At 54.2% G+C, this 21,251-nt stretch overlaps 1 protein-coding gene across 1 annotated transcript in view; it reads left to right on the top strand.

The window, feature by feature from the left end:
• The window catches only part of PLB1 (phospholipase B1), a 139,323-nt gene extending 119,421 nt beyond the window's left edge, over positions 1–19,902 (top strand). The window contains exons 48-59 of the mRNA XM_087863204.1: positions 492–559; positions 801–844; positions 1,050–1,149; positions 4,652–4,703; positions 5,873–5,953; positions 7,312–7,377; positions 7,889–7,983; positions 9,209–9,290; positions 10,252–10,356; positions 10,740–10,835; positions 17,228–17,302; positions 18,676–19,902. Coding sequence (XP_087719330.1) covers positions 492–559; positions 801–844; positions 1,050–1,149; positions 4,652–4,703; positions 5,873–5,953; positions 7,312–7,377; positions 7,889–7,983; positions 9,209–9,290; positions 10,252–10,356; positions 10,740–10,835; positions 17,228–17,302; positions 18,676–18,879 — 1,068 coding nt within the window. The 3' untranslated portion in view covers positions 18,880–19,902. The remainder of the gene's footprint in view (positions 1–491; positions 560–800; positions 845–1,049; positions 1,150–4,651; positions 4,704–5,872; positions 5,954–7,311; positions 7,378–7,888; positions 7,984–9,208; positions 9,291–10,251; positions 10,357–10,739; positions 10,836–17,227; positions 17,303–18,675) is intronic.
• Positions 19,903–21,251: the final 1,349 nt, after the last annotated feature.

Here is a 21,251-nt window from a genome sequence, read left to right as displayed (position 1 = left end):
AGGAAGGGAAATAGAACCTGGGGCAAGGAGGCAAGATTATAAGGTGGGGGTAGGTTATTAAATTTTAAAGAATCTTTTTTATCATTTCACTAGTTAAGCTGAATATGTATTTTCTAAATCTCAAAGAGGACTTTCTCCATTTATTTTTTTTTTAAGATAAGGCATTTGGAGAAAGCTACATATAGGAGGTAGAAACTGAGAAGGGTCTTAGACAGGGAATTAGAGATTTAAGGGCTGGAAAGAAGGAAGTTCGGCATTCCCAAAAGGGCTGTGATGGGTGGCAACTGGGCAGACTGGTCCAAAGCCCTCCTGCTTCGGAGTGATTTGCTTACACCTGAGGGTTTGTGTGGACCAGAAAGCAGGGGGTGAACGAGGGAAGGGAAGTGGAAAACAGATTATGATGACCTCAGAACATTGGGGGCCCTTCCCAGCACCATTGGCCTGCACCTGCTCCCAGCACAGTTCTGGAACCTTCTCTTTGCCTTTCACAGACAGCACTGGGAGCCCGACCGAGCAACTCCAGCGACCTACCCACGTCCTGGAGGGGACTCTCCTGGAGGTGAGGATATTCTCCACTCATTTTCTATTGATGATGCTCCCCCGTCACCCCTCCAGAGATGAGCCTGGCTTTCCAGGCTCTGGCCCTGAGATATGAGGAGGCTCCCTGATGCTCATGTCAGTCCTGAGGGTGGGGGGAGTCATGAGCCAGGGGCAGACACTCTGGTTCTGACTTGGAAATATGAGGACTGGTGGCGCAGCAGGTCGGGGTGATCTTAACAAGTGTGCTTCTTCTTCCCCAGCATTGGAGGGGATGGCATCTTGGACACCCACACCACACTGCCCAGTAAGCAGCAACACAGAGAAGCACGGGCACTACAGCCGTAACAAGCCCAGGCTGAGGCCAGGGCCTCTCCCAGAGCAAGGGCAGAGAAGGTTATCTGCAAGGAGCTAAGTCAGCCAGCCCTGAAGAGACCCTGCCCCACACCTGGGCCCCAAGAATGGGCCCCCATCCCCTCTCACCTGTGCTGTCTGCTTCCCCCTCTTAAAAGACATTCTGAAGAAGTTCAACCCTCACATCCTCGGGTTCTCCACCGGTACCCTGGAGGAGACAGCAGGGCTGAATGTAGCCGTGGAAGGAGCCAGAGCAAGGTGAGTAGCCGTGGGTCCAGGAGGGAATGGAGGGCAAGGCTGAGAGATCAGGGTGGGGAATGGGAGGACTAGGGAAGGGTGGTGTCTGGGAGCCTGGCCCCAGAATGGGCAATGCGCACGGAGCCCTTCTGCGGGCTCGATCCCTCACGTGGATTGCCTCCTGTAAGCCTCACGCCTTTCGAGGGGGATACCAGTGTGAGGACTCTGAGACTTAGAAAGTTTCCCAGATGGCCCAAGGTTGTCAGAGGGGCCAGGGTCAGGCCAGACCCACTGGGCTGTCACAACCTCTCAGGGCAGCAAGAGCACTTGAGGGTGGCCCGGCCCTGTCCTGCTGACTCTGGCCAACCTCCCTGCCGTGGGAGGCTCGGAGCAAACGTGCGAAGTGCTGAGAACTCACCGCACGGCCCCACGCACAGTCCCCCTCCCCTCAGAACCTGGAGTCCTTGACTCCGAGAAGGCTGTATTTTGACACCAGGGAGTTCGATGTGAAGGCCCCCAAAACAGCGTGGTGGCTGTTTGTTTTCACTCTGACTTCTGTTGTTGACAACAGCCCAGATAATTAAAGCTGGAATGCCTGACGGAGTTCATTGATTTTCTGCACGGAGTGTGCTGGGTATTTGCTTTGTAGAAGGATTGCTGCGTTCAGATCACCAGGGAAACGACTCTGGCTTGACTCATTCTGTTTACACGGAGCGTTCCTTCCCGACGGTAAGGAGGGCCCCATGCTCGGTTTGAGTCTCTGAGCCACAGGAAGCCACGGCAGTTCCTCAACGTCACAAGCAGGAAGCACTTACTTTTCTGCAAAAGAGCTGGGCTTCGTGGGGCCCTAAAATCAACATCTCATCGCTGTTGTTGCTGTCATTGTCGCCACCATCCTCATCATTTTATTATTATTTGCCCAGCCCCGCCTCCTGTAACCAGGAGCTGATTCACAGGCTGCTGACGTTCCAGCCCTTTCTTGCCCGCCTTCTACTGCCTTCTCCTTAGACCGCTGCTCCTCCGTGCCTCCACCAGGAGCCTGTGGCAGGGCGAGCAGCTGAGACGGGCACCTCCTGTTAGCATCTCTGATGTCCCGTGATAAGGGAAAGGAGAGTAAGCCGTTGACTTAAGTAAGCAGGGTTGGAAAGTTGCTCTGTGCCTGTCCTTTATCTGCAGGGTCACTTACTCTGGCGGCGGATAAGGAGGAGCGCACCTGAAGGGAAAGATAAACACCACAGCAGGGCAACTAGGATAATGAGACCTGAGGTCAGACCGTCTGTGTCCACATCCCAGCTCCCAGACTTGCTAGCTGTTTGACCTTGGGCAAGTCCCTTATCGTCTCGGTCTTAGCTGCCTCATCTATAAATCGGGATAATAATAGTACCTAGGTCTCAGCATTGTCAGAAGAATTAAATGAGGTGAATAAACCATGGAAAACATGGTTTTAGTAGAGTATATGATATGTACACCCCCCTCCCAAAAAAAAGTTTGCCATTATTAGGATATTTAGTTTCAAAATTTTATTCAACCTCTAACTTCCCTTTCCATCAATCAATAAGCAAGAAGTCAAGGGACGCCTGGGAAGGACTGATCCCCAAGGTAGTGGCTCAAAGATACAAAACAATCAAAAGGTGAATTCCTTGCCTATTCAACGAGCTTGCTGTCTAGCTCAAGGAGGCTAAACAAACAGGAAATAACTTCTAGAAAAAAAAATGTTGCATATGACAACATTGCAGAGTGCAATGACTTTGTACTTCCGAGTCCCATGAAAGAGAACAGTGTGACGTGGGAGCTGGGCAGCCCAGCTGCAGGTGCAGACCCAGAGGAGGGGACCCCAGGACTCATCTCGTCCAACCTCCTCTTTCAAAAGATGAGGAAATTTGACCCCAGCAGGGTTCAGTAACATGGGCAAGCTCACACAGCAGGTTAGTCGCAGAGCTGGTGGAGAACCCAAGACCCGTAACTCCCAGAGCGGGACTCTTCACTCCAGGACTGGAAAAGGAGGCAGAAGGTGTGGATAAAGGTGCTCGGAGAGAAGGCTCACGGGGGGAGGTAGGACTTGCTCTGAGCCTGAAGAGTGCGAGGAACGTGGCTGGAAGAGGGGAGGAAGTGAGCACTCCTGACTTCCCCTCACGCCCATGAGGGCTTATCACCCATGACTTCCCCCACTCACGTCTGGAGCCTACTGGAAGGTTATAGACCCTTCTGGAGTCCGCTTTACCTAGGACAGGCTTGCTTTGTAGCTTTCCGATGTCTTGCGTCAGTACCTATAATGGATGGGCTATGATCCTGGGCGTATAAACGAGACTTGGCCCCGTGCCCAGCTCGTCATGGACAGGCCCTCCCGACCTGTTACTGCTCTTACAACTTCTTCCACGGAAGGCTGCATTGGCTGTGTCCCTTTGCCCACATAGCTTTTCATATACTTCTCTGTTTTTAAAAACCAGCTTTATTGAAGTGTAATGGCCATGCAGCTCTCTGCTCATATTTAAAGTATGCACTGTGATAAGCTTGGCGTATGTTCATAGCTGTTAAACCATCACTGGAATCCAGCTAACTCCCCTCACACCCAAAAGTGTCCCTGTGCCCTTGGTAATCCCTCTCTCCTTCCTGCGCCTCCCATCTATACCCCACTCCCTGCGCCCCAGGTAGCCACTGACCTGCTTTCTATCTCTAGGGATCAGTTTTCATTTTCTGGAACGGTATGTGGAATCCTGCACTGGTACTCTTGTCTGAGTTCTGTCACCCAGGAGGGCATTTCGAGACGTTCCCATGCTGTGCAGACCAGCAGTTCGTTCCTCTTTACCGCTGAGTACTGTTCCATCGACGTGCTTAGCTCGTACCCAGAGCATTCATTTTCCTTATTCATGGCGGACATCTGGAAGATGAAGGGAAATCTGATCCTGTCCAGATTTGTCTCCCCCGTCCTCTTGCGCTGGCAGGAGGAAAAAGCGAGGAGATGGGGAATGGTGTAGAACTCCAACGTAACTACAGAGAAGAAAAAAGGATTAAAGGAATGGAGAGTGGGATTTAGAACTGAAGGTTAAGGAGTCATGATGCCTGGAAAGAAGGCAGAGGGAGATAATTTAAGACTGTGACTTTTTTCAAATACACAAAAGGTTATTTTTAAAACAGGCAGCCGACTGAGATCTGAACAGGCTCAGCTTGCCGTGAAAGAGCTGAGGGGAATGTCAGGGACCAGCCCTCTGGGAAAGCTGACCAGATCCCACCCTCCCCACCCCTCCACACCACCCCCCAGTTGGCCATGGCCACAGAACCAGGCCTGCAGAAGGAGGTGGCCGGAGGCAGTCTGCATCCATGTGGCTTTGAGGTCCATGTCAGATCTTTGATTTTTACTAGGTTGAGATTTCTTGAGACTCAAAAAGCCTTTGGATACATTCTGAAGGACTAAACTTTATATAGGTTTCTCTTCTCGAGGCACCTGCGTTGCCAGGCCCAAATCCTGCGGTGTGAGCTCTTGCTCCTCGGCCAGCACTCAGGCTCCTTTCTCTTCCCCATCTAGGGACATGCCAACCCAGGCCCGGGACCTGGTGGAGCGAATGAAAAACCACCCGGTGAGTACAGGGCCCTGGGCCACCCTGAAAGTTGTGGCCTCCAGCCGGCTGCGGTGGGTGCCGGGGCTCTGCACCGTTTCAGCCGCTGCTTGTCTTTAAAGAGGGGTCAAGTGAGATAGGAGAAGCAGGCCTTACCACCAAGGCACCCTTGCTCTGGCCCACCACATGAGGGTGCAGAGTTGGCCTTGGCCTCTGGCACTTTCCCACCTTACCCAAGAGTTGGCTTTGCAGAGCCCTATTATGTAAACCCTGGGTTCTAAAAATAGGCTTCTCATTCCAATCCTTCCTCCTTCCCGCTCACCCGGCCCCTCTAAAACTTCTCACTGGCACTTTTTGAAACGCTCTGTTTTGGCCTTGGAATTCAGAATTCAGCTCCTGGCAGGACTCCTGTTGTGGTGGTGGCTGAGCCCAAGACAGGCTCCTCGAGGGCCTCCCCAGCCCCCACCTCCCCTCTCATCCAGGCTGGGCTCTTCCTCCAGTCCCCACCAGTCCCCACCGGTCCCCTGTCCCTGGACCCAGACCAGCAGAGCTTGCCCAAGAGGCAGCTCTGGGCTTTTGCTTCTAGTTGCATCTTTTGCCCTCTGCTCCTTTGAAGGCCTTTAGATCCCACTTCACGGGTGTGTTAATACACTCCATGGGCACTGCGGCTGTCTTAGGATTTCACGGGAAAAATAGTCATCCTCCCCTGCGTCAGCATGCGCACGCACACACACACTCACATACACACACACACACACACACAGAGTCCGCTCTCTGCAACTCCTTGCCAGGCGCCAAGGTGAAGGTCAGGGAGGCTCCACCCGGCATCTTCTCTCCATCGGGGTGCAAAGAAGGTGAAAGGCAGTGGGGGGGAAGGGGTGCTATCTGGCCTGGTGAGCCTCCCCTGCATGTGCTCCCCGCCCCCACTACCAAAGTTTAGACTCAGGGCTTTCTTTTTTTTTTTTTTTTTTTTTTTTTTAAAGATTTTATTTATTTGACAGAGAGACAGATAGCCAGTGAGAGAGGGAACACAAGCAGGGAGAGTGGTGGAGGAAGAAGCAGGCTTCCAGCGGAGGAGCCTGTTGTGGGGCTCGATCCCATAACGCCGGGATCACGCCCTGAGCCGAAGGCAGACGCTTAACGACTGAGCCACCCAGGCGCCCCAGACTCAGGGCTTTCTGTCCCTTCAGGAAATCGACCTAGAGAGTGACTGGAAGCTGATCACGCTCTTCATTGGGAGCAACGACATATGTCATTACTGCGAGAATCCGGTAGGTCCCTGCCCAACCCCATGGGCGTCAGGCTGGCCTGCTCTCCCAGGCACCCCAGCCTGCCCAGGCAGACCCTGGCCTTTCCCACCATTGAGTGGCCCCTGGGACAGCAGGTGCACTGGTTCCCTGATTCCAGAAGTGTCTAAATGTACCCACTCTTCAGGCATTGCCCTTATGCACACAAATACTGTTCTTTGGAATCAAATGAGTAACTGAGCCTCACCCCACATGTGCTTGGAAATCCCTACCCATTTTTTGATTTTGGGGGGGGTGTGCACATGTGGGCAAAGGGAGGCTGAAACAATGTCATCAACGAGGTTGGATAAATTAAGCCAGTCCCAATAGGACAGCTTGCTGCCCCAAGGACTTTGTGAGTAAGCCCACCTCACTGGCAGGTCTGGGAACCCAGCCTGCTCCTGATGTTGTTTCTATGGGGAAATAGGTCCAGACGTAAAGTCTTTGGGGAGCTGTAACTTTGGGAATACGTCTTGTTCTAAGTTGGGGATGTCCTGTATTTTATTTGGCCAGAAAAGGACACCAATGTTTGAAGTCACAGGCAGGGGGAGAAAGCCCGTATCATTCCTCACGGCTCAGACCACCTATCAAAGGGTGGAGGAGAGTACCCTCCCCCACACCTGGGTGGGTTCTCCTGAGCCTCTTCCCCTCCACCCTGTCCCTTACTGCCCAGCCTCCAGAGACAGAAGTGACCCAACCCCAGGGGATTCAATGCCATTGTGTCCTGGACTCAACAGGGTCCAGGGGGCCAGGAGGGACCCGAGACCTCTCTGTGGACTCTTGGTCCTTGGTCCAGGAAAATGCCTCTCCTATCCCCAGAATACCTGCCCCTCTTGCAAACTCAGATTTATACTCCTGAAAGCCCTTTTGTGGAAGAGACCTAAAGGCCCCCACCAGGATGAACTCAGGCCATGTTGGAGGAAGGGGCTAAATGAGCCTCCAGTGGAGAAATGGGTCAGAGGAGGAGACTCCCGGGCCAAGTCAAAGAGAAGTTAGGGGAGGCAATGGGGCCAGCATGGGCCACAGACCAAAGGAAAGACAGAGTGTGGTCCTCAGGGCACAGATGTGGTTCAGAAGCCTGAGGCTGGCCACAGATGGGACCAGAGAAAGGGCAGGGACCAGCTCCATCATTCTGCCTCCACATTTGAGATACGTGGATCGGGGTGGGGTGGGGATTGTTCATGGTGTCTAGTAGGGGTCAAAGGAAGACTTGTGTCCCCCGGCAACAAGGGCTGGGCTTCTCAGCTTGTCCGGTACCATTCTTGCCCCTCTGCACCACCACCCCAGGCCCTCCTCTCAGAGTAGAACCCAGGGGTGACAAGAGTCCCCTTCTCTCTTTGCAGGAGGCCCACTCAGCTGGGGACTACGTCCAGCATATCCACCAGGCCCTGGACATCTTCTATGAAGAGGTAGGGAGAGCAGCAGGTTTCTGGGTTCCATTTCCTTCCAGCCACCCAGCACCTCCCTCCCTGGGTGCATCTAGGCAAGCCGTGTTCAGTGAGATACACGCTGAGCGGAGTGCCACTGCAAGCAGACCCCTGGAGGGGAGGCAGTGGGGGGTAGATACAAAGCTCCCCTGCAAGGGAAAGTCTAAGGGGACCAGCCTGTATGGTTTGCTGGCAAAGAGTTTGCCTCTGGAGCCAACTGGCCTAGTCTACAGCCAGGCACGGGGACTTACTAACAGTGCGACTTGGGACAAGTGACTTCTGTTTCAGCTTCCCAAGCTATAAGGTGGGGCCATTAAAGAAGATTGAGAGAATACAAGCCACATCCCCTCCTTGTGCCTCGGTTTCTTTATTGGCAAAACTGGGGAGGTGGAAGTGTGATTGTAGATGAGCCCCTGGGTTCCTTCCAGTAGGGACCAGCATCCCCCCCACACCTGCCTGGGGCTCACGCAGCACCTCCCTCTGCTCCCCACAGCTTCCAAGGGCTTTCATCAACGTGGTGGAGGTCATGGAGTTGGCTGGCCTACACGAGGGCCAAGGCGGGAAATGTGACATGCTCCTGGCTGCGCGGTAAGTACACAGGCCCGGGCCCCTGGGGAGGGCAGGACTCACAGACGCCACCCGCGGAGACCTGTGCCGGCCAAGCCAGACGCTCCTGTCCCGAGGACAGAGATCAGCGATTAGCCAGGGGCTTGGAAAATCATTTGGAAATACTGCTACAGTATTGAACGCCTACTGTATGCAAGTCACTTTGTTTCTCCGGAGCCCAGTTTGCTTGGCTGCAAAGCGAGAGACCCAGACCATTGATCCTTAAGGTGCTGAACACGGCGTGTGATTCCAAACTGCAGGGATCGCTGGGTGTTTGAGGGGCAGCACCGGGCAAGGCGCTTCCAAGACGGCTGTCCATCTGTATCTGGCTCTGCCCCCGAGGAGCCGTGGGATCGTGCACAAACTCCGTAGCCCCTCTGGGCCTCTTACGCTTCATCTGTAAAATCTTGCAAAGTAGTGAGAGGTCTGGAAGAAATAAATGTATGTCACGTGCTTGGGCCCCCGTGGGGCAGGCGCTCAGTGAAGAGGGGCTTTTAGAACATCCTTGAAAGCCAGACTTAGAGCTAAGGTCTGGGGTCCAAGAGACAACTTTCTGTTGGGGGCTGGCACATATTAAAGCTCAGCTGTGACCCCAGCAGGAAGTTGCCGTCCTCTGGGCAAGAGGGTCACCCAGACTTCCTGTGACTGTTGCTATGAGAGAAGAGATTCTGCTGGGGTCGAATGGGTTTGCTGGCAAGGCAACCAGCTGGTTCCTGGGCCTGCTGGGCCCTGGGTGGAACAGCCAATAGCTGGGAGGTGTGAAGGGCCCCTCCCAAAACTTCAGGCCTTACATTCTACCTTGTCAGTGTGTCTCAAACTGGGCGACCCCCCTCCTCCGCTTCCCAAGAGACTCCCCACTCTGCAGCGTGGGGGGGGGGGGGGCGCAAGTCCGGAGCTGCTGGAGGTGGAGCTGGGAGGGCTCAGGAACGGGAAGAAGAAAGATAAGGTGATCATGGCTGTCTTTCCAAAACTCCTGCCCTTCCCTGGAGGAAGCCCGGGCTGGGGCAGGAGCAGCCAGGTGGCAAGGGGACCAAGTTAGCAGGTGCCAACTCTCCCCCCTTCTCTTTAAACAAGCACCTGTGACCCCTAGTGCCCCTGAATTACAGTCTGTGACCGGGGCTGGCGTCTCCCAAGCTTTGTTGTGGGGGTACCTGTATATGTTGGGGGGGGGGAGGCTGCCATCAGCCACCCGGGCGTCTCTCTGCAGGAGCAACTGTACCTGCCTCAGTCGTTCCCAGGAGAATTCCCTAGAGCTGCAGGAACTGAAACAAGTGAACTGGAACTTCCAGGTGAAGCTGCACCCACCCCTCCTGTCCCGGCTGGGCGCCCCTCGACTCCCAGAGAGCAGGGGTTTGCTGAGAGCAAGGCTGCTCCCTAACGGCAGATCACAGCCCCTGAGACATTTCTCCAGGCGGAACGAACACCAAGCTGGGGAGGGAGAAATCTCCGAGGGGGAGCTGGGAGAAGCCCTGCCTCCCAGCCCTGGGGACTGGAGTAGCTTCCATGGGCCCAACAGGGGGAAAGGGAAGCGTCCACGGCCCTGTTGGGCTCCCCCCGCCACCGCCTCAGAACATAAGGCTTAGCCCAGCCCTGCTTGCTTCCATCCCCAATTCTGTGTCTGCCCCTGCTCATGCTGTCCCCTCTCGACACGCCCTCCCGCAACTTCTCCACCTCCCGCACAGGGCACGTCTTCTCACCTCCTCTGAGAAGCGTCCCCCGATGAAACTTGACCCTCAGGTGTCTCCCCATATCGGCTTCCATCTACCTTCATGGACCCGGAAAGCCCCAGCTGGTTCTCATGCTTTTTTACACCTGTCTCACTTTGCAAGACAGACCGTTAGCTTCTTGAGAAGCACATCTAACCCTGGGACGTGGACCTTCACCCCCCAAGTGCACAGGCATTGCTGGGAGCGGGGGTTGGAATGCTTCCCATCTGAGCTGGATCTGAACTGCAACGGCGTGTTCTAATTCAGCTCTTCGTGCAGGGAGACTAGGGGAGGCCTCTGGCCCACGCAGTCCGATCGCAGGCTCGGACCCAGCCTCCCAGAGACTTCAGAACGGGTGGTGCTCAGGCCTGGGTGCAGACAGCGTGAGCACACGCACGTGCACCAGAGTTTTCCTTGAAGTCACCTCTGGCTGGGGGACTGGGGGGTGTGGTCGCCCCCATCACAGCCAACCCGAGGTGGCAGGACTAGAGCTCGTCTGGCCAGCCCTGCCAGGAAGGTTGAGGAACCTTTTCCCCCTTCGCAGAGTGGCATCTCCAGGTTGTCCTACGGGCCCCAGTACCTGCAGCGTGAGGACTTCACTGTGGTTGTGCAGCCTTTCTTCCAAAACACTCTTGTCCCCCTGAACAGCGTAAGTGCGGGCATTTCTGGGAGGCGCGTGTGGAGGGGCTCTTCTTCTGAATTAGAAGGTGATGTCCTTCCTTCCGTATGAGTGGAACTTAGATATACTTGGAAAGAAAAGGAGAAAATTATCAGTGACCAAGCTCCCCAGGCCTGGCCCTGCTATTTGCTAGGTTGGGATAGAATGGAAAGCTTCCTAACAATTTTTTTTTCATCGGTGAGGGCAGGCATGTGGAACGACAAGGGATGGACTGTGGGTGGCCACAATTCAGGTCTTTTTAAAAGTTCCTAAAGGGGAGTTTCTCCATCAGTCTCTGAGCCAGGTGGCAGCAGAACTAGAGGGGCGTGGTACCTTTCTCCCCAGGAATGTAACCCCTTTGCCTTTGGTCACAGAGAGGGGGCGCTGACCTCACCTTCTTCTCCGAGGACTGTTTCCACTTCTCAGAACGCGGCCATGCCGAGATGGCCATCGCACTCTGGAACAACATGGTGAGTGCCTGAGCGCCTGGTGGACTGTGTCCAGGGGCCACCCAAGGGGGTTGACCATTGCCCAAAACAAAAAACCTGGTGGACGTAGCTCCTTTCTCCCCAGAGCTCAAAACGGTGGCACAACTTCTTTGTCCTGACAGATTCGATTATTTGAGCAATTTCCCAGTACTGGCAGGGGGATGGGAGGGCTATAATTTTGTAATCAGATAAACAGGATGAAATCGGCTTCAACCCTTTACTGTGTGACCTTGAGCAAATGCTCTCTCTTTGGTCCTCTGTGTCGATATCCATAAAGAACAATGAAAATGACACAGATCTCAGAAAATCAAGGTCCCATAGGCCCAGCACAATCATTAGCCTTCAGAGAATGCCAGCCCCCATTACTCTAGTCTCAACACATTCCTGAGGATTATTGAAGCATCAAAAAGAAAAGAGCCACCCGGCCTGTTTCCCCAGGCTGTCAAACCTATTCCAGTCCTTTCTGATGGGGACCTCAGGAAATGCGCATAACGCCGGGGGGCCCCAGGGCCACCTGGCCGTGTGCCTTGCCTCTTAGGGCCAGCCACTCCTCTACAACCCGCTCTGCTGGCACAGAGCTTGACCAGTAACCCCAAAAGCTATATCCTGTTGTGCAGAGCAAATGCAATGCCTTTCCAATCCAGTGGCTTCTTTTGATCTTGGCTCAGCGGGTAACCCAATCCCCACCCCAACCTGCATTCCCCCATTTCTCCCATGGTGACTAAACAAATCCGCACTCTTGCTTTTACTGCAGTTTTGGGCTGGCTGCCTCTGCCAGGATTCCTCTGTGCGAATATTCCCACACCTGCCGCCTCGCCCGGCGTGCCCAGCGCCGCCTTCCCCTTCGCCACCCCACCTCCTCTCCCCCAGCCGCATGCCAGCATCCTTGGCCCAATTAATCACAGACTCAGCCTTCCTCCTGCCTTTGTTTTCCTGCTGTTGACACCACATTCTGCCCACTCCTAAAGCTTTCGTCACACGCTGTCAGCCCAGGACTCGGAACTACAGTCAAAACACGGTTGAGTTCCCTCCCACCCAACCTCCACGGGAATCTTGTGCACCAAAGTTTGCACAATAGAATTCCGGAGAGCAGTTCTGAAGTCCAGTTGTCCTTTACGGGTGGGGTCCCATGACTTCATTCCTTTTAAATTCCCCCCCCCCAAGAATAGGTAGGTATCTGTGCACGGTCCCATTGTCCCCCTGAAATCTCAGGGGAATCCACAGATTCTAAGAAGGACCAGCATTTCCGTCAGGGGATGGGTGGTCTTACTACCTGGTGGCACTCCCAGCCTGCGTAATGCCCAGGTGCTCTGGGAGTTTCTGGGGCACAATGGCCAGATCGAGGACCTGAACACAATGAGGCCTGTTGGTCTCTTTCTGCAGGAATTAACAACACAGTTCTGGCCTCCTCTTCCAAAGCGTCTCCGTGGTTCTCCCCGTTGGCCCAGGCGAGAGGCTTTTATACATAAAGGCAAGTGGGAGGGGATTAGGTAGGAAAACAGAAGGTGAGCACTGCCGTGGAGCCATATTGGCAACACTACCAGCCTGTCCAGGGCTCCCAGCCATGCCCCTAATTTTACAAAACAAAGCAAAACAAAACTGAAATCATCTAAGAGCGTCTTATCCTGTGCTATGTAATTTGGGGAAGTAATGATACAGTTCCATGTTTTCATCCCAAACCATCTCAGATATAAACCCGTTACGTCAGGCCAACTTTTCAGCTCACCTCCTTCTGGTGACCCCTAGAGTGACATAGATAATAGGCCTCTAGAACTCGAGAAGATCTGGCAGGTCCTCGAGCCAGAATGCTCTCTAACTGGCATATACGGCGAGGAAGCACTTTGCCCCAGAGCGCACAGCCCATTCGCAGCAGAGCAGGGATTAGAACCCACGTCTAATTCTTTTTAGTGTCCTGGCCACGGCACCAGCCAGCCTCCCCGCCCCCAACCAGGTCAGCACATATGTAGCCAGTGAATTCACGTCTCACTCCGAGCCCGATGACATAGCGTCTGCAGGCTTTGGCCGACGCTCACAGGCTACCCTACCGCAGCCACACACACACTTTTAGCCTCTTTCATCTCCTGCCCCCCACACTCAACAGACCATGTCTCCTCCAGGGACCTCTGCAAAGGCAAAACCAGGAACACCAGCAGCACGAGGGAGCACTGTCCTCTTCCTTTTTCTTTCTTTCATCTTCTTACCATTTTTTCCTTCTTTCTTTCTGACCCCATTCCCCTACAGCTGCCCACTCCCTCTTCCCTAGAAATCTTGCTCCCCTCCAACATTTGCAGCTCCCCGGGTGCTGGGTGACCACACGAGCCTCCTAACTGGTGTGCCTGGCTCTGGGCTTACCACCCCCATGAGGACAGCAGTGCTCAGCTCTGGCCAGAGGTTAGAATAATCTGGGGGAATACTGATACCTGCAGCCGGTTTGACTGGGCACTGAGCCTGAACATCTGGATTCCCTCTGACCCTGGATCCCGTCCCCATGTATATGCCCCAACAGAAACATACCGGTGGGCTCACCGAAAGATGCGTGCGAGAATTTTCACAGCAGTGCCGTTCATGATCCCCAGGCAGGAAGCTTCCCAAATGTGCACCAGTCGAATGGATAATCGACGTGTGGCACATTCATACAATGGGATACCTCGCAGCACCGAGAATAAGCAACCTTCAGCCACATGCAACTGAGTCTATAAATTTCAAAAACAAGAACAATATATGGTCTTTAGGGGACCGGGGGAGGATAGTCCTGGAAGAGAGTGGGGGAAGCTCCTGAGGGCTGGCAATATTCTGTACCTTGATCTGGGTGCTGTTTATAGGAGTTCGTTCATTTTGCCACCATTTATCAGCTGTTCACGGATGATTTATACTTGTTTCTATATGTATGTTCAATTAAAAGTTGACTTGAAAACAATAACCAACCCAAACAAAACACTAGGGACTGGACCTCATCCCCAGAAATTCTGGATCGGTCTGGGGTAGCACCTGGGTTCGGCAGGTTTCAGAAGCTCTCAGGTGACATTGTTATACAGGGTTTGCAGACCACTCTCTTAGACCTCTTTGCCACAGGGCAGCCACAGGAATCTGTGTAAATGAAAATCTGACCAAACTTCCAAGGCCAGGCCCCTTTAGCACCGCACATGAGGCCTTCGGAGAGTTGGCCCCAGTTAACCTCTCCAGCAGTCACTCCCACCACCCTCTGGCCGTTGGGCAGTCTGGTAAGGAGTGCAGTTTCCAGAACCACCCATGGTATAGCTCATGTTTCTGTGTGTCTGCTCTGGCTCATCGCCTTATCATGGACTGCCCTTCCAACCTTCTTCTCCTAACCCATAGCCCCCTTGATACTCAACTCAGATGCCAGTTCCTACAGGAAGCCTTCCCTGAATCCCCAGAACAGACTAGAGGCCCAAGCAGCCCCGTGCAGCCTGCCCCAGCCCGGTTATTTGCCCCATCTTCGCTATCTGCAGTATCTGGCTTAGGAAAGGTGGGTTCTAGGGAAACAAGTTCATTTCCCATGGCCAGCCCCAGGCCTTCTCGCCTGAGCTGCTGCACTCAGGATTCTGTGCTAGTTCATCAACGCATTCCCTCAACAACTGTGTAGTGAGCACCACTGTGCAGTGGCGACTCCCCCAGGTGCTGGGGAAAACAACATCCTCGCACTCGTGGGGAAAGGACAGACGAAACCCAACAAATTAGTAAGACTCTCTGACCATGTTCAGGGCTTAAAAAATAAATAAAGCCAGGTAATGTGACAGAGTAATGGTGGGGGAGAGGGAGGCATCTCCGAGGAGTGACCTGTGAACGGAGAACTGAACGTGACGAGCCGCCAGGCATGCAGAGGGCTAGGGCCAGAGTGTTCCAGGCAGAGGAAATCGGACCTGTGCGGGCCCAGAGTCAGGAATGAGTCTGAAGTGTCCGAGCAGCAGAAGGGCCAATGTAACCGGAGGGAGGTGAGCAAGGTCAGAGAGGTGAGCGAGAGCAGGGCCAGGTCCTTGGATGGCTTCAACAGGAGAGCCAGAGGATCTGGTTTGCCCTCTGGCTGCCATGTAGCCCTGGACTAGAGGGAAGGAAGAGTGGAATTAGACCAGGAGCCCAGGTGAGAGAGGAAGGCGGATGGGCCCAGGATGATGGCAGTGGAGACGGAGAGAAGGGGTCCAATTTGAGATCTGTTTTGGACTGGCTGATGGAGGAGGTTAGAAGGGGAACAAAGACGGGAGGGAGGTGGGTGGGGGGATGGGTGATACAGGTGATGGGGGTTCAGGAGGGCACTTGTGATGAGCCCCAGGTGTTGTAGGGAAGTATTGAGTCACTATATTGCACACCTGAAACTAATATTACACTGTATATTAACTGGAATTTAAATTCAGAGAAAAGGAACAAAAGAGGACTCCTCCATTTGGGGTCAAGGAAATTGGGTGGATGGTTGAGGTGCTGGAGGGAAATAAGCTTGAGGAGAAAAAAACAAAGTTCTCTTTTAGTCCCAATAAGTGTGACCCACCTTCTGGAAATCCTCCTGGAGGCATGAAGTAAGCTGCTGAATCTATGAGTCTGGAGCTCAGAGACAGGGTCAGGAATGGAGATTTAGGAAAAAACTGTGGGGGTCGTTCGTGGGAGGGGATATTCGAGGCCATGGGATGGATGAGGCGGTCCCAAAGAAGAATAGGTGGGACAGAACTGGGACCAACCACCAAGCCCCAGGGCCTTCACTCCACCTTCTGACCCCAGCGACAGATGAGAAGGGGGGAAGGGGGAGGTGGGCAGGAGAGGAGAAGAGTGCCCTGTTCCGGGAGCCCAGACAGACAAGCGTTTCAAGAGGGAGGCATCAACTTTGACAAATGTTTCTGAAAAGCAAGATGAAGACCACAAAGTGAGCACCGGGTCTGGTGAGATGGAGGTCAAGGTGACCTTGACCAGAAAATTTTGGTCAAGTGATGGAGAATGCCAAAGTCTGACTGGAGTGGGCATTGGAACGGGAGGTCAGCAAGTGCAGCCAGTGACCACAAATGAGTCTTCCTAGAGGCACAGGGAGGGGTGGTGAAGGTAGCTGGAGGGGACGCGGGCTCGCGGAGGATGCTGGGAGACAGACTGTGCCTGGATGACAAGGAGCCAGGAGAAAGGGAGAAGCCAATGCAGTCCTCAGCCCCACATGACCCTTACCTTGTTCTGTGCCAGTTAGTTCCCAGGTTCCTGGAAGGTCAGGGAATCAGCCAGCCCAACCTTGAGCACGGGTACGGTCTCTCAGTGGTCGTCCATTACAAGAAGCTTGTGCTTCCTCAGCTCTAAGCCGTAGAAACGACTCATGAGCAAACCAGCTCCTGCTCGGCTTCGTCTTCTCCTCTGATGCTCGCAACAGCCGAATGGGGTCGTCCGGGCAGCTCGGGAGCCGGCCTCGCAGCGCACAGCTCCCAGCAGCAGAGCCAGGACCCCACGGGGTGTGGCCACTGGGCTCTGCCGGTCACCGGGGGGTCGCTGTCAGGCCCAGAGCAGCTGGAGGACAACAGAAAGCAAGGTCATGGTCAAGGTGTGGTCGTTGGCTGGCCTAGCATCCTTGCACTTCCCTCAGAGGCCGACCTGGGGGTCAGGAGCAGAGGGGCTCAGGACCGGCGGGAAAGCAGATTCTAAGGGCAGAGGCTACCCAGTCAGGATGTGTGAGGGGTGAGCGCGCCAGGGGCCCACCGTCCTCCGTGCTGGCCGCGTGTCGGGGGCAGGCTGTGGGCTGAAGATGCTGGGAAGGGGGCTACAGCAGCTTCTAGCTCACTTTCAGAGGGTCTCGGGATTAAGAGTATTAAAAGCAGAACCTCTCTGAACAGCAGTTGCTCCCGGGATGTTCCAAGTAAACCTCCACGTCTGTGTGGACAACAAAGTAGCTCGGGGAGAAACTTCCATTTCTTGAGGTTGACAAGCCAAGTATGGTCCCCGCTATGCTCTTAGAGTTCTTCTGAAGCCCACTAGCCCCACACACTTGAAGGTGGTAAATAGGATTCTCCCCATTTTATAAAATTACAAATGCGACGCGTCTGTGATCACAGCCACCCAGAGGGGAAGCAGGAAATGGAGGTTCTGGGCCAGGCCCCTGCTCCCACTCACTGTGCTGGGACCCATCGGTCCCTGCTGGGCCTCAGTGTCCTCCTTGGTCAAGCCAGGGCACAGACCCAGGGTTCCGCGCTGCCTGGCGGACTCTGACCTGCCCCTTCGGAGTCCGAAGTCAGGTCCAGCTCCGGCCCCGGGCGGCGGGGATCTGCCGGGCATCTTGCGTTTATTGCTGGTGTTGACCCCCCACTGGCAGGGGGAGGGAGTCCGGTTCCGATCCTCGTCCCACAGGGAGGTCTCGCCCACTGTGGAGGAAATCACGGTCTCCGTTCTCTCTTCAGCTGGAGCCGGTGGGCCAGAAGACAACCTCCAACAACTTCACCCACAGCCGAACCAAACTCAGGTGCCCCTCTCCTGTGAGTAACTGTCCTCGCATCCCCCTGTCCTGGCCAGTGTGAAACGGATGCTTGGGGGGCACAAAGGAGGTCCCTGGGAGCTTAATCATCACACACCTTCATTCCCTGCCACCACCCTCAAATCTCACCTGGCCCCTGAGACATCACAGCTCCTTAGGGTATGGGACAGAGAAGGCAAGAGGCGCTCAGGGGAGGCAGATGAATGGGCAGGGGTCAGGTTGGGGGATGGGTGGTGGTGTGCAGAGAGAAAGAAGACACCATGCCTGTTCTGGGGGCCTGTGCTCCTCTGCCTCCCTCCCCCCCCCCATTGTCTCCTCCCTCACTGCCCTCACCTGGACTGCTGACCAGGCTCCTAACATGCTCCCCAGCTCTTCCCTCCCTTCCTTGTCCAGCCTGGGACCGCTACCAGGCGCCATGCAGCCTACATGGAAAGTCACTTATGGAGGCCGCTTGAAACCCTTCCCCGGGCCCAGCTGCCCCCTGGAGCACCCAGAGGGGAGGCCCAGCTCCCTCTACAGCTTTAGACATGCTGTGTTCCTGGAGAAAGGCTCAGTTCCCCAGGCAAGGCCTGCAGTTGCCAAGCCTGGGTCTCCCGGAGGGTCACCCCCACCACTGTTGACGGGAGATCGCCATATTCCTTCAAGGCTCAGGGGCGGCCCTCCCTGGGCTACTTTTGCCTTCCTCACCCTACTGCGGCCACCTCCGAACACACCTGTGTTGGTCTGTTTTCTGTGTACACCTCTCAAAAGACACGACCCAGGCTCTTTGGTGATGTGATTGTTTCTGAACATGGCCCACTGGCCGACAGGACAGAGAGTGGCCACATCTGAACCCTTCAGCACTCTCCCAGCTCCTACCCAGGGCTCCACGCTCGTGTTCTCAGAGGAAGGAGAGACTCCAGGGAGGCAGGCCCAAACATCTCCTGTCCTAGCCCTCCTCATGCTCGGTTCTCTAACCTACCGCAGGCCCAGCTGTCCTTTAACACTGACCCGGGCACTCCTGAGGTTGGAGGATGGGGACAGCTGTCCAGTGGTGGCCTAGAAGAGGCAGAGGTGGGGGTTCTGCAGCCCCCAGGACTCTCTTCCTTTGGTTGCCCATCTGTTCCCAATCTTTCAAAATCAGGTTGACAGAAGGGATGCTGGTGAGAAACCGAAAGGAGGTTATAGTGGGATATTGGCCACTCCGGAGACCCATCCTCGTTCAGAAGGGTTGGGCACAGTGTAGACGAAGGAGCCTTTCAAAGAGGGATGGGCTGTAAAAGTGCACAAGGTTATCGCGCCATCACTGGGGTAGGGACTACGCGGGCCTACGGTGAGCAGATGGATGGTTTTCTGAGGCCCTTAGCCCCTGACCCTCTCTTCCTCCTCCCCCAGGAGAGCCCTTACCTCCACACCTTGAGGAACAGTCAGCTCCTCCAAGACCGGTCTGAAGCAGACCCCAGCGTGCTCTCCTGGGCCATGCCAGTGGCGGCAGGAGGCGGCCTTGTCCTTGGGGTGGGCACCATGATGGTCTGGAGAGCCGTCAGAGGTCGCCAGCAGGAAACTCCTCCAATGAGCCTGAACACGATGAGCTTCTAAGCCTCCCGCCACGTGCAGGCACTCACCCGAAAATCCCCAGCCACACTCCTCACCAGCCCTCTACCTCGGCCACCTTGGCCACCGCAGAGAGCCTTTGCTTCAACACCCGGCAACACTGGAAGCCAAAGGGACAGTCACGACTCCCAGGGGTCTGGGGCCTACGTGCCTGGAATTGCTAAATTTAAATAAAGGCCAAAGCCATTCTATTCTTGGGTCAGCCTGCTTGAAGCTCTCGCTTTCCATCTGTTGCGCGACACAGGGGTGGGAGCTGGAGCCGTTCGTGTCCTGTCTCAGCCAGAGCTGCCCGAGGGAGGGCCAACCGCGCGCGCACGGACCGGCCTCGGTCAGGCTGAGGGGCAGATCCTCAGTCACCGAACCCAGTATCTAAAAAATAGGGGAAAGTGCTGGCCACCAGGCGGTGGCTGGAATATTGGAGCGGGCTGACCAGCATCCCGATACAATCCAACACCTGGCCTTTATACAGCTGTTCTGTGCCCAGGACAGCGTGGAGCATCGTGGCACCTCCAAGGCTGTGTGTGTCACCACCTGGGTGAGAAGACAGACTCCTACAAAGAAACGAGAAACTCCACGACATGGTCCAGCTCTGTTCTGGTGCACGGGTAGGTACAAGTGTCTGATGCTCCGAGAATGGGAGTTCCTTGAGGAAAGTTAGCTGGAAGAGAGAAATTTTGAAATGTCTATTAAAAAAAAAAAAAAGGATTGGGACATGAATACTTCATTTATCCACAACCTGATTTTCTCAAAGTGCTAACGTCAGGGGAGAATTCCTCTTTCTACACTCCCGGAATTTGGAGCCCGCCCTAGAGAGAGCCCAGTAATACAGGCTACATGCACTGAGCCCCTGTGAGGGCACAAGGCCCTGAGCTGGATGTCTTACACAGATTCTCTCTTATTCTGCACAAAAATCCCAGGCAAAGAGTGAGGAAAAGTAGACGTGTTAGTCGTGCAACGTCCGCTCTCAAGTGGCAAATTGTATGTCCTGTGACTTTCACCTTAATAAAAACCAAAAGAGAATCCATTATTGTCTGCATTCTAAGTACCTCTCTGCTCCCAAAGCTGGGGATGACAAAGAACGGAAGTTAGAAAACCCAGACATACCATTTGAAGGTGTGGCCTTCAGAGCAAACCCTGTCACCAGCCAGAGCCCCAGATTCTCAGATATGTCATCTATAAAACTGGGATCAGACTACTCATTTTGCTTGCCCCACAGCACTGCTGGAAAACAACATCCTCAAAAATGCTCAGCAATTTGAAAATACTGTACACATAAAAGGGGACTGGTTTCTCCTCTGAAGAACTGAGCTAGGATCCAGGTCTTCAGGGAAGTGCAGAGAGGTCCAGAGATGGGTTTGGAATGGGCAGGAATGTACCAGTGAAGACTGCCTGCCTTCCCTCCATCTTTTTTTTTTTTTTAATAAAGATTTTATTTATTTGACAGAAAGAGAAACAGCCAGGGGCGCCTGGGTGGCACAGCGGTTAAGCGTCTGCCTTCGGCTCAGGGCATGATCCCGGCGTTCTGGGATCGAGCCCCACATCAGGCTCTTCTGCTGTGAGCCTGCTTCTTCCTCTCCCACTCCCCCTGCTTGTGTTCCCTCTCTCGCTGGCTGTCTCTATCTCTGTCAAATAAATAAAATCTTTAAAAAAAAAATATTATAAAAAAAAAAAAAAAGAGAAACAGCCAGAGAGAGAGGGAACACAAGCAGGGGAAGTGGGAGAGGAAGAAGCAGGCTCCCAGCAGAGCAGGGAGCCCGATGCGGGCCTCGATCCCAGAACCCTGGGATCAGGCCCTGAGCCGAAGGCAGACGCTTAATGACTGAGCCACCTAGGCACCCCTCCCTCCATCATCTTATCTCTTTGGCAAGCAGAACAGAGTCCCCAGAGAACCTAGATCCAGGCCCAGTGTTCCTTTGGGCTTCAATTTCTGTGTCTGTACTCTGGAAACAGCATACCTGCCCCCCATTCTTCCTATGGACCCCAAAACACAGTGACTGAATCACACGTGTCCTAAAGACCCGCCACCGCCCAGCTTGAGCGCCTGGCTAACCACGGTTAACAGCAAAGATAACCCACTAATTCCAAGAGTCCAGCACCACCATGCCCTTTTTTCCCCCTTATTCCTCAATTTTCATTCCTTCAATAGCTCCCACCTCAAAGAATCCTGGAATTGATGACCACAAGTCTAGCATCACTTGGGTTGGAATTTATGTATGCTACCTGAATAATCGAGGAGCCCCCAGTCTGAAAAAAATCTTTTTTTAAAATGAAGTGATCCCAGCCTGGTGACCAAGGAAATACTTGGCAGAAACCAAGAGACACAAGCATAAGCCAGGCCCTAAATTTCCCCTAAATAC

Source organism: Ursus americanus, chromosome 7, assembly GCF_024610735.1.
Source record: "Ursus americanus isolate L20-20 chromosome 7, mUrsAme1.1.p, whole genome shotgun sequence".
Taxonomy (NCBI): Eukaryota; Metazoa; Chordata; class Mammalia; order Carnivora; family Ursidae; genus Ursus; species Ursus americanus.
Note: the sequence above shows the minus strand (reverse complement) of the source record. Positions and strands in the feature narration are given on the sequence as shown.